Genomic DNA, 11,250 nt, shown 5'->3' on the forward strand with positions numbered 1-11,250 from the left:
TTCTCTTGACAAAATTCCTGCACACTCCACACTGTATCAGTGTCATACAAATAATCCCTAGGTCTGTTATTGTATCTTTGTTATCTTGAACATTCAACAAGGTATTATTAATACATATATATTAATCAATATTATTTTTCAATTTTCCTCTTTTATATTCTATTTTCCCTACCTTTCTGTTGATTTATTCCTTCAGTTGTCTTTAATAGAATATTTTACTAAAAACAGAACAGAAACATCAGAGACTCAATGATTAGCCATAAATATGAAATAATCATTTGCACAGAACTAAAGGTCTGCCTGTTGTGAAACCTTGTGAACACTATTGATTTTTCTCCCCTTTGCTTTAGTTCCAGTGATAAAGAAGACTTGGGAAAAGGATGCCTTCTTTTTAGAGTACCACAGTGACCATGCTGACCCTTCAATACCAACCATTAATTTAGGAGTTCCAAATACTGAAAGAGGTGAGTGCTCTTTTTACATGCTATTTCTTACACAGCTTAAAGAATACTTTTTTCTGATTGATCAGTAACGGCTTTCCAAGGTCTGTTATTTCTTTATAGCTTTTTTACCGCTGCTTTTCTATGGACGATGTTTTGATCTCCGTACACAGCGACTGGGCTACTATTTGAAAGGGAATGGCAATAAAATAATCTTTAAATCTATAAAATCATCTATAAATCAAAAGCTACATGAAAACGAAATGTCAAATGTCAGATTTTTGTAGGTATTTTTAAGTTTATGGTGCCAAGATCTTTTCCAACTATTGCACGCTTTCTTTTATGTATCTCAGAATTGATGAATGGGTCTGTGCCTTCTGTTTGTTCTTGAGTGTGAGGAGCTTCTCTCTGACTGAGAGCTATAAACTGCACATTAACTCACCAGAAACTTGGCCAACCTCCCCTGCTGATTTCCACAGACTGTAGGACTGTCAGTATTTAATGAAATGTTTGCCCCAGATATTTGTTTGTTTAAGAGTTGGTATTAATCCGTCATTTATGGGGCGTCTGTGGCTCAGGAGATAGAGCGGGTTGACCATTATTCGAAATATCAACAGGTCAATCCGCAGCTCCTCCAGTGCGCATGTCAAAATGTCCTTGGGCTCAATACTGAAGGCTGTGCCATCGGTGTGTGAGTGAGCGTGAATGGCAGCTTCTGCCATGGGTGTATGAATGTGTGTTGACTTGTAGTGTAAAGCGCTATGTGGTCTTCGTGTTCAGAAAACTAGAAAGTAGTGCTCATCACTTTGATTCTCAATTCATTTTTAACCACAATTTTTTAAGCACACTTGAACCTTTTAAAGCGTTTTTTAATAGCTTGTCATTTTTTGAAACATGTTTTTCTACGTTATCTTGGCAAGAGTTAGGTGGGCAAGCTTTTTCCCTCTGTTTCCAGTCTCTATGCTTAGTTAAATTAATCATTACCTGGGTGTATCTTTGTATTAAAAGACACATATGAGAGTAGTGCACATGTTCTCGTTTACAATTCTTTCAGTAAGCCAATGAGAGCATTTCCCCTAATGTCAAACTATTCCTTCTAATCCACAGAACCTCATTGTATATTCAAGACAAGATCCCAAGTGTTCTTATCATAGAATAGGAGTTTGAGGAAATCTGTTTAAAACGATGCACAAGACATCTTCAATATTTACATTTCATGTAATGATGCAGACACAAGCAACTACAGATCATGTATCATAATGTATGGAAATTTATTTTACAATATCTCAAAAGTAAGTTGAAATCCAGGAGAAAAACTAAGAGTTCAGAGGTTAATGACCACTCTTCCTCTGCATTAAGAGACTGCACCTGGTAATAAAAGCCCAAAGGTGGTTCTTGATGTATGTGCACGGTGTATGGTTGACTGGGAGAACCTGGAACAGAGGAGGAAAACATATTCCCCAGCTGGGAGAGCCTGGTTAATCCTTCAGCTTCTCCTGAGGGAGATGCTGCACGCTAGAAATCCATAATGAATAATAAACAGAAACAAGTATGAGAACATCAACCGCTCAAAGCAATCCAGGGTCGCTTGTAAAGACGGCGGTAGATCTCAGCTTCTCTCCTGGTTGCCTGTGCTAGAGGCCAATTTCCGCCATTTTACAGCACCTTTGACCTCTTGTTGCACCTTAATGAGATGATGCATAGACTGTAGTCACTGTTGAGGGGTTGTTGTTCGAAAGTCTCTGGTTTAGTCACCAGCCTCCCTTCAGTTTCTGTTTGCATGCAGCTCAGCTATTTAACTTATTTTGTCTTCATTGCATTGAGGCAGTGACTGGTGCAAACTACTCGTTGGAACATGCGGACTAGTCTGTTGCAGAGCCGAGCCTCGTCAAGAATAAAAGTCAACCTTTTCTTGTAAAGCTACTCTGTTATCTGTCCAGTTTGTTGTTGATATGCAGCCCCCGTACTTGAGGGCCGCCTCATCTCCACCTCCTCGTTGTGGATAGTGACATGTCTCAGCTGCTTCTTGCTCTGTAACAAATCCTCCACCAGCTCCTTTGCCTTCCCGACTCTGAACTACAGATAGTTCTTGCACCAATTGTCAATGCTATTAGATTTCAGGCATACCACTGGATCATTGCTGAAGTAATCACATTGGCTTTTTTAAATCAAATGTTCTTGGGAAATATCCACTGATTTGAGAGAGTTTAATCAGATTTCTGAGGGCGTGTCTCACCCCAGCTGCTCCAATCCGATTTCAAACTGATTTCAAACCTATACGTCACACCTTGATGTCACATTTAGAACGATGTTACCCCCGTCAGTTAACCACAAGCCTGCAGCGGGGATCAGCAATGATGGAAGAGTTTTACTCTGCGACTGGATATTGTTGTTCTGTGAAGAGCAAGATAATTTGTCTTTTGTCCAGCCTGCTGCTTGTTACGTCTCCTACGTATCTGGTGGTAAAATGCCGACAGTAAAGCAAATGTATGAGTTGTTTACACCATTGCAGCAACCACTGACTTTAAGGATGCATCTCATAAAAGTAGAGTCATAACTGCAGAAAATCTCTAGATGGCATACCTAGTGTAAAGTTGGAGGTGACAGGTGATGGTACAATCCCAGAGGCCACCACAGTGCACCTCTTCTGCTTCCAATGAATCACTCAATCATCACTACATGTGTTATTGTTTATAGTCGGGCCATGTTTGATTCATTTAGGGAATCAAACCCTGAGAAATGATTAATAATATGTAATCACACAGTCAATTGATTGCTTAGGGTTCACTGTATGTGGAAAAATGTTCACACTGTGCAGGGATAGACTTCATGGTTTAAATACATAATTTAACCCTGGCTGCTTTGTTGTTTATCTTTTTCTATTTCACTCATTGATCGGTGCATTATACTGACATACTGATTGCATGGTTTTCATCCCATTGGTGGTTGTACACTAGATTGCATCATACTGAAAGGTTTTTTTAATGTCCAGTGAGAGGCAAAATATATAATAATATATAATAGTACAACAACGCTATCTGAAGCCTAGAAAATGTTCATACATGCAACTGTGAGTAAAAAAAGAACACATTATACGGGAGCCTTCTGTATGAGTATTGCAGAGCTGTTCAAGTAGATGCAATCGATTATGGATGCACGTAACAATCATTTTCATTATTGATAAATCTGCTGATTATTTGCTCAATCTAATAAATGTGTCATTTGGTCGATGAGATGTCAGAACATTTTTATATTCTTTATTGTTCAAAAAGATATATATATGTATATATATTTTTTTGTCATAGTCTGAAACACTTAGTTTTAATGCCTGTCCATTTAAGCCTCCACCCTGGAAAAAGCCCAAGTTTACAAGCTGTGGGGGTGGTACATTCTAATGAGCCTGTATGTGACATAGGAAGTGGCGCAAAATCTGATTGGCTTGTTGAATCACATGTTTTCAGATCCATTACAGCCCACAAAGAAGCTGACTGGGATGTATTATTTTACAGCTTGTGGGTTGGTAGGCACTCCAGATACCCAAATGTATATGCACAAGCAATGTAAAAAACTATATTTCATGATATGTCCCCTTTAAATTCACTCTGATTTGATATATAGATAGAAAAATAATCAAATCCTCATATCTGACGAGGTGAAACTAGCGAAAGTTTAGTTGTTTTGCTGGATATATCAGTCGATTAACTGACTTATAGTTGCAGCTCTAGTGGGTAGACAAACTGGGAACCTATTCTGACCTAAGATCTGTTCAATGGTCGTCCATTCTTTCCCATCAAGCAGAGCAACATTAATATTTTTAATTGATGTTGTTCATGATATTGTTGCTCCGTGCAACAGATACTGGGGTCAGGTTAAGAAGTGATGTGTGCTCCCATTCACGGTTTGCTTACTGCCAAGCTGGCAGGATGACAGCTGGTAATGCCATGACTGATTAAAGAAAAGTAAAGTGGAAGTTTTCTGGCTTCTCAAACCTGCTCATTTGCATAACTCAACACGTTACTTAGCCAAGAGCACCGAGAGTTGCTTGCGAGTTTGATTTCTTAGACCAGAAAAAGCCACGGCTCTGCTCCTCTCAACCAATAAATTATGTTGTTACAGAAGTCCTTTCCTTTAATTTTGCCTTCCACTGCATGCCAGGAGTTTTACTTTTTGGGAGGCAACAATTAAGTGTTGGAAGTTTGGCAGCAATCCACAGTCCATCATCAAGACAGGGGGATTTTCTGTTGTTGGTGAGCAGCCAGATACTGAAGCTACTCTCAATTTAGTAACTATGCATACTGTCAATCAACAGAGCACTCACAATGCCACTTCTATCCTGGAATATAGACAGGATGACAGACCGGGGTTTGACTCTGGGGTCTAGAAAAATGGAGGTTTTAAACATGAATGACCTTTGATTAAACAACACCATGTTAACAGAAAATAAAATTATATTTATACTGTATCTTTTTCCCTCACATAGGGGTGAGGTAAAGCCACTGTGGTAATCAGAAAAGCATGCAATGAAATGATACATGGCTGAGGTCAAATGAAAAATCAGCAGTTTATCTATCCCTCAGTCCCAAATAGGCACATGATAACAAATCAGACTAGAATTGAGATAAAGTCGGGACATACATAATAACTTCCTCTTTTTTTACCTCTAGTGCTCCTTCGTGACCTCGAGCTTTATGCTAATGGTTGCTGCTTGTAGTTTATCAACAGGCATCAATATGTCAAGAATCTGTAGTCATTATCCTATATTTTTTTCACCTCCACTGACTTCATTGATTCCACTGACTTACCAGTGTTTTGACTATACCAATAATCTAGGTTTGTAAAATACAGTATTTTCCGTATACCTTGAAGAGAATGTTTAGTCCTTAGCTAATAGTTATTATTTAGCTTTTTAGACAGATAGATACATAGCACACATGAAACATAAAGAAAACTGACCTAAAGTCTATTTTAACCAAAACATTTATTCACTTGGTTGCATCCAGTAAAGCTCTAAATATATGTATCTAGCAAGTGGAAAAAATAAACTCAACAGTCTAAGGTTGCAAGTTTTTTGATATAGTCAAGTCAGAGCAAGTGAGGGTGATGCAAGACCTTGAAATGGGAAAATGGCATATGAATTTAATAATGTAAATACTTAGCTGTTCATGGACAAGTTTGTATTTCTTACCTACAATGGGAGAAGACCCGCTGATGGAAGACACTTCTAAACGTAGCAGTGGCAGGTCTCTTTGTGAGGACATTGTAATGATAGATGGTGCATCTTTCCATGACCCTAAATATTGCTCACTAACCTGCTCCAGCTAGCAATAAGATTACCAGGCTTGTCTGGAGATCTGCCTCTAAAAGTGCATTTTTCGATTTTATTCCTGTCAGCAGTTCAAGGTGTTCTTACTTATTCTATATTCAGATACTCAGGGAAAAAAACACTGTGGGTGCCTTATAAATAAAACAGTAAGGTCTCAGTATTCTTTGTGATGCTTGCCACCAGGGATTCCCATGTCTCAGCCCTGATGGTGTGCAGATATTCGGATTCTGATGAGAATATCTCTTTAGGTTCCTTCTATTTGTTGTGTACTACCACATCACTGTTTTTGTTTTTGGGAGTTGGCAGAACATTTTGTTCTATCTGGCAGTCATGTCATACTTGCCAGAGTAAAAGTTTCATCTGCCTTGCCCATCATGCCAAAGATACCTTATTACGTAGTCTTAGAGATGCCAGCATGTAGACAACAGCCTTCTCTCTGCTCACAAAGCTCTAGAGGACACGTCCTCGCATTGGAAATATTTTCTTTCATGCTGTACAATACGAATCTTAACTAGGTGGCAAAGTCATTTTTGCCCCTTTAATGTTTTACGCTTGTTTTATCACTGCAGTATGGCTGAGGTGTCCGCCTACAGCCACGAATGCTTTTGAGGTGTCCTTGAGCAGAATGCAGAACCTATACTTGTTAAGACTTTATAACTTGTGAGGCATGCACCTGTCAAGTTAATGCTGGAATAAAAGCGAAACTAGCAAATGGACTGCATCCTTACTACGTTTAGGCTCAGTAGTCCCCCTCATTTGTATCGCAGCCTCAAAGGTTCCTATCAAGAGAATTAAAGTCTAATTAACACATTTTTTCAATGGTTTTTATATTGTTTAAACTAAAACCCTATCGGCCACATCTAATGGTTCTCTTTCTCATCAGGCATTTAAGCTGGTGTCTTACAGTAATATCTTCTCCTAAGTAAAATGTTGCTGTTTTCTTAGTAGCTAATTCCGACTGTTGGTTAACCTTGCACCTTTTAAATCATTTAGCATAATTTGCGACTACTGTTTTCTTTTTGTGGCAGAGCTTTTTTCATGTGTATGTATTAGTGCTTATGCAGGCGTGTGTGTGCATGTAAATACCTGCTAATGCCAAGTGTGTTTTTTCTTACCGTGACAGGGTCATTTGTCTTTGTAAACCATAATACAGCACATGGTCAATATGTGATTAAGTCGTACAGGCCAGTGCATTGATAGCCTCTGTCTCTGTTTGCAGGCCACTGCGGGAAAACTTTTGCAATCCTTCAAAGATTTCTAAGCGGCGCTGTCCCTGACACCAAGTGGCTCCTTGTCGTGGATGATGACACACTTATCAGGTATATTTTCATTATCTGGAAATTGCTTTTCAACATGCCTTTTCTCCACCCTTTTTTTTTTTTTTTTTTCAACTGGGACACAGCGTCTCATTCTTTTAAATGCCATGCTTTCATTTTTCTCTGAGTTTGAGTGACATCTACTCATAAATTTCGTATCAGATTCTCTCTCACAGCCATGAAAAGGTTTGCACAGTGAAAGAGAGAAACGCTCGGAATTAAGTCATTTTGGGAAAATGAGTTCCAGAGATATTGCCATCCTGTCAAACTAAATCTAAAAAGCTCAGTGCATAAATTCAAGTCCGGCTGGCTTCACTCTATATCTGTCAGGTTGGCCCCTCATGTGGAAGCCTCTGGATGTGTAACAGTGCCTGAGGGACAGCAGTCCTTTCAGCTTGTAAATGGACAGTTTCATATGTGTGTACGGCGCAGGCATGTGTGTATAATGAGTATGAGTGTGGGATGAGTTTGATCTCTGCTTCCTTTAGCCTCTCCCGACTACAAGACTTGCTGAGCTGTTACAACCCCTCCGAACCAGTGTGTCTAGGGGAGAGGTACGGCTACGGACTGAGTCAAGGCGGCTACAGCTACATCACGGGAGGTGGAGGGTGAGTTTCTCAGCTCAGACGCTTGGGGAATAATGATGAAAGATACAGATGCAGCGGAGGGACTGTAAAATATGTAATGGAAAACCTGTAATCTGTAATTTACTGATAAACCATTTCAATTCAGTTTTAAAAGTGTGTTGCTCCCTTAAGGGAAATTGTGGTTTGCAGGCTGCATTAAAGTAAAGATACTCTAATAAAAATATGGAATAGATCACTGCAAAATACAGCAGCAGTTGATAACAGACAGGGAGTCGATGCTTAATACTCACACTACGGTATACAAACGGTTGGTTACTGCAAGACAACTTGTAGGACAAAAATAATAATTCCAAATGATAGCTATTTTTTTTTCATTGCATGCAAGAAAAAGTGGGCAACAAGCACAAGTTAAGTGTCAGCTGTCAGTGCTGAAGGGAAGCTGTGCAACAGATACATCTTGAGCTGTGTGAGAAACTCTATTTACGGACACTTTAGTCGCTGTAACACTTAACAACACTGCAACTGCCAGTTTTTCTCAAAAGCGATGATTTTTTGGCAGCTCAAGATTAGCTTTTTCATGTGTAATTGCGCCTCTCTCCATTAGAGATGTCACATCATTGTTGTGCAGAGCCGAGTTAAAGAAAAACCATATCTCCCTCTCAGCTTGATTTTCAGTTTCACTCACTTACTCTGTCACCCTCTCGCTGACAGAATAAAATAAGCATGCTGAACCTTAAGATGACAGCTGAAAGACATACTTAATATTATCTGGTCATTTCCAGCATTCGCTGCCAAACTGATCATTTACAGTGCAGCTAAATCGGCAGTCATATGTATCTATTCTAACTTTGGTGATGTCCGTGTCTGTGCTGCTGCAGCATGGTGTTCAGCAGGGAGGCCGTGGTCCGGCTTCTTGACAGCGGCTGCAAGTGCTACAGCAATGACGCGCCGGATGACATGGTGCTGGGAATGTGCCTCAATGCCCTGGGACTTCCTGTCACACACAGTCCACTCTTCCACCAGGTTGTCTAAACAATCTTACAATACATTCTTTGTGTTTCTGTCTGTGTGTATTTGTACCTCTGGTGGTGAGACCAATATGGCTTTTCTTTTCTGGGGATGAAATACAATCCAAATATTTACTGGAAATTCGTCTTTTTAGCTTGGTGACAAATCATCTTCCCGTCAATGCCTTTTCAGTTAAAGGGGACATTTTGCATGAGATTCGTGGTGCCTTTAAACAAATAACCTGCAGAGAAAGTCAGATTGCATCCCAGCTTTTACAGACTCATCATCCTCAGACAGATAGCTGCCTTTATATTATCGGTAGTCGACAACAAAACTGGCTGATAGCTGATATTCAGAAGCCCTCACAGGTCTTTATCGTTTTTTCCAGCTGATTCGACCTCTGCTTATGCAGCATTAAGTCATATCTTGGACTGCTTTACAGTAATTGTAATTTTAACTCGGAGATATGTGGAATTTCTGACAGCCACCACATCTCCCATCTGGCAAACAGAATAAAAGATGACTGCAAAGCTGCCAGTTACGTGAGGGTTTTTCAGTTTTTCCCATTCTGCTGACACAATGTAATTGCAGCATCATGTCACATTCACGTCACATGAGATGGATGGCAAAGATGGAAAAGATTCCCGTGGGTATAACTTGCTACTATGCACATCATTGGACGACTCAAGATGATTGCAGGATTGGCTTTGTGAAGGTTAAAAACACTGTGCAATGACATCATCGCACTATATCAATTAAAATGGGTTTAATTACTTTGGATGATGGATCTGAATGGGCATCCATATGTTAACCTTTTCAGGACAGATTGTTAAATCGGATGTATCTGAGCTTTAAGAAAAATGGCAGCAGACATTTTGACTTAGTCACAGCAGGAAAAGCACATGTTTTACTCATAACATTAACAGTGGCTCTGTGTCCCAGTATGCCATGGCAGTGTGACAGTGAGCCAGCATGCTTGATACCAAGACCCTGAAACTGGAGCAGCTAAAAGGAAATCATCCATCATTTATTTTATTACAAACCACACTTCTGTTACAGGTCAAAATGAGTTCTGTGAGAAAGTTGTAATTTGTCCCGAGCCTATCTAGTCAATCAAGCAAAATCCATACACACTCACACAGTCTGGCTCTGAGTGCAAATTAGCAGAAATGAGATAAATCACCTGCATTAGTGCACTGTCAGCGTGCAGGACCTTTTAATAAGATTTCTAATATGTTGACAAATCAATAAATTGATTTAACACAAATTTGAGGCTACTGTGACAGAGAATCAGCCACTTTGACATGTCATAGCAGGGTAAACCCAAGTGTTATTGATCAATGAATTATGGTCCACTTCCAATTTGTGTGTCACAGCAATTCCAGTGAGCCAACATAATAATAATAATAATAATAATAATAATAATAATGTTATTGTTTACACCTGTGTTTACCCTTCAGTGACATGTCACTGTGAAAACAGCCTATTGTTACACCTCATTAATGCGGTTACTTGTGTTTGGTTGGATTTCATCTCTAAACACACAATAGTTTCAGTTGCTCAGGTTTCGTCATAAACTTACACCTTCACGCCTTCACTGTTGCTCTCTGCAGCACTTGCACGCAGTCTCTTGTGGCTGCTTCCAAATAAACGACTGTACTTAATCTTACCTTTCAGGCACGCCCAGAGGACTATGCCAGAGACTTCTTAGCACACCAGGTGCCCATCTCTTTCCATAAACACTGGAACATCGACCCCATTGCTGTTTACGACAAATGGCTTAAGGATGACTTGAGGGCAAAAGCTTCGGATGGACTAAGTGAGAACGCTAAGACGGAGTTATAATCATTTTAAGCACACAACTTGCCTGAATGAGTGTGTATGTTTGAAGTGTGAGTGTGTGTATTATGGAGTCATGGAACTGAAACATTGTCCTTCACAGATGTAAATGTTTTTGTATTGTTGATGTTGAACTGTTGTTAAGAGGGACCGTGCGAGTGTGTGTCCATGACCTAATCTGTGAATCTGTCTTCATGGCTGAGATGCATGTTGAGATCACTGTTATTTTGGGAATATGGATATAATATGTGTATATTTATATCATAATGAATAATCTGAACCCCACTGAGGAGAATCTGCTTCTCTGGGAGATATTGTATCCTTAAAGGGGGGTCACTAATGCTGTACAACGTGCTCTATTTTGGCATTAAAGCATAGAATTATAAATATTTGAGATTGAATTGCCTTGTTTTGCTTTTCTATTATATTGGAGGCTTACTAAAAGGGTTAGTTTAAACCAGTAATGTATAAATTATAAGGTTAATTGAGGCTATGACTAAGATGGTGAAACACAGACTGTTTAGTGCAGCTAAAAGGCATTAAAGCTCTCTGAAGTATGCTGAAGGTTTGTAATTACTCCCAAAATGTACCCAACATGTAGCCTTTAAATGGGTCCAACTGCTGCTCGGGCAGATAAACGTCTTACCTTTACTTTAGACTCACTTTAACACCCTCATTACATTTTTGGCCTGAGACCATCTGTTTCTCAAGGCTCTCCTTGACAGTCGCAGGAACAA

General features: G+C 39.5%; 1 protein-coding gene across 2 annotated transcripts in view; it reads left to right on the top strand.

Moving 5' to 3' along the window:
- Window positions 1-10,902, top strand: part of b3glcta (beta 3-glucosyltransferase a) — a 56,024-nt gene extending 45,122 nt beyond the window's left edge. Inside the window, exons 12-16 of one of the 2 annotated variants that reach the window (XM_054598267.1) lie at window positions 351-464; window positions 6,983-7,082; window positions 7,568-7,687; window positions 8,545-8,689; window positions 10,352-10,902. In XM_054598267.1, coding sequence (XP_054454242.1) covers window positions 351-464; window positions 6,983-7,082; window positions 7,568-7,687; window positions 8,545-8,689; window positions 10,352-10,519 — 647 coding nt within the window. In that variant the 3' untranslated portion in view covers window positions 10,520-10,902. The remainder of the gene's footprint in view (window positions 1-350; window positions 465-6,982; window positions 7,083-7,567; window positions 7,688-8,544; window positions 8,690-10,351) is intronic. The other variant, XM_054598268.1, reaches the window with a different exon arrangement.
- Window positions 10,903-11,250: the final 348 nt, after the last annotated feature.

The sequence above is a fragment of the Anoplopoma fimbria genome, chromosome 1 (genome assembly GCF_027596085.1).
Source record: "Anoplopoma fimbria isolate UVic2021 breed Golden Eagle Sablefish chromosome 1, Afim_UVic_2022, whole genome shotgun sequence".
NCBI classification, from domain to species: Eukaryota; Metazoa; Chordata; class Actinopteri; order Perciformes; family Anoplopomatidae; genus Anoplopoma; species Anoplopoma fimbria.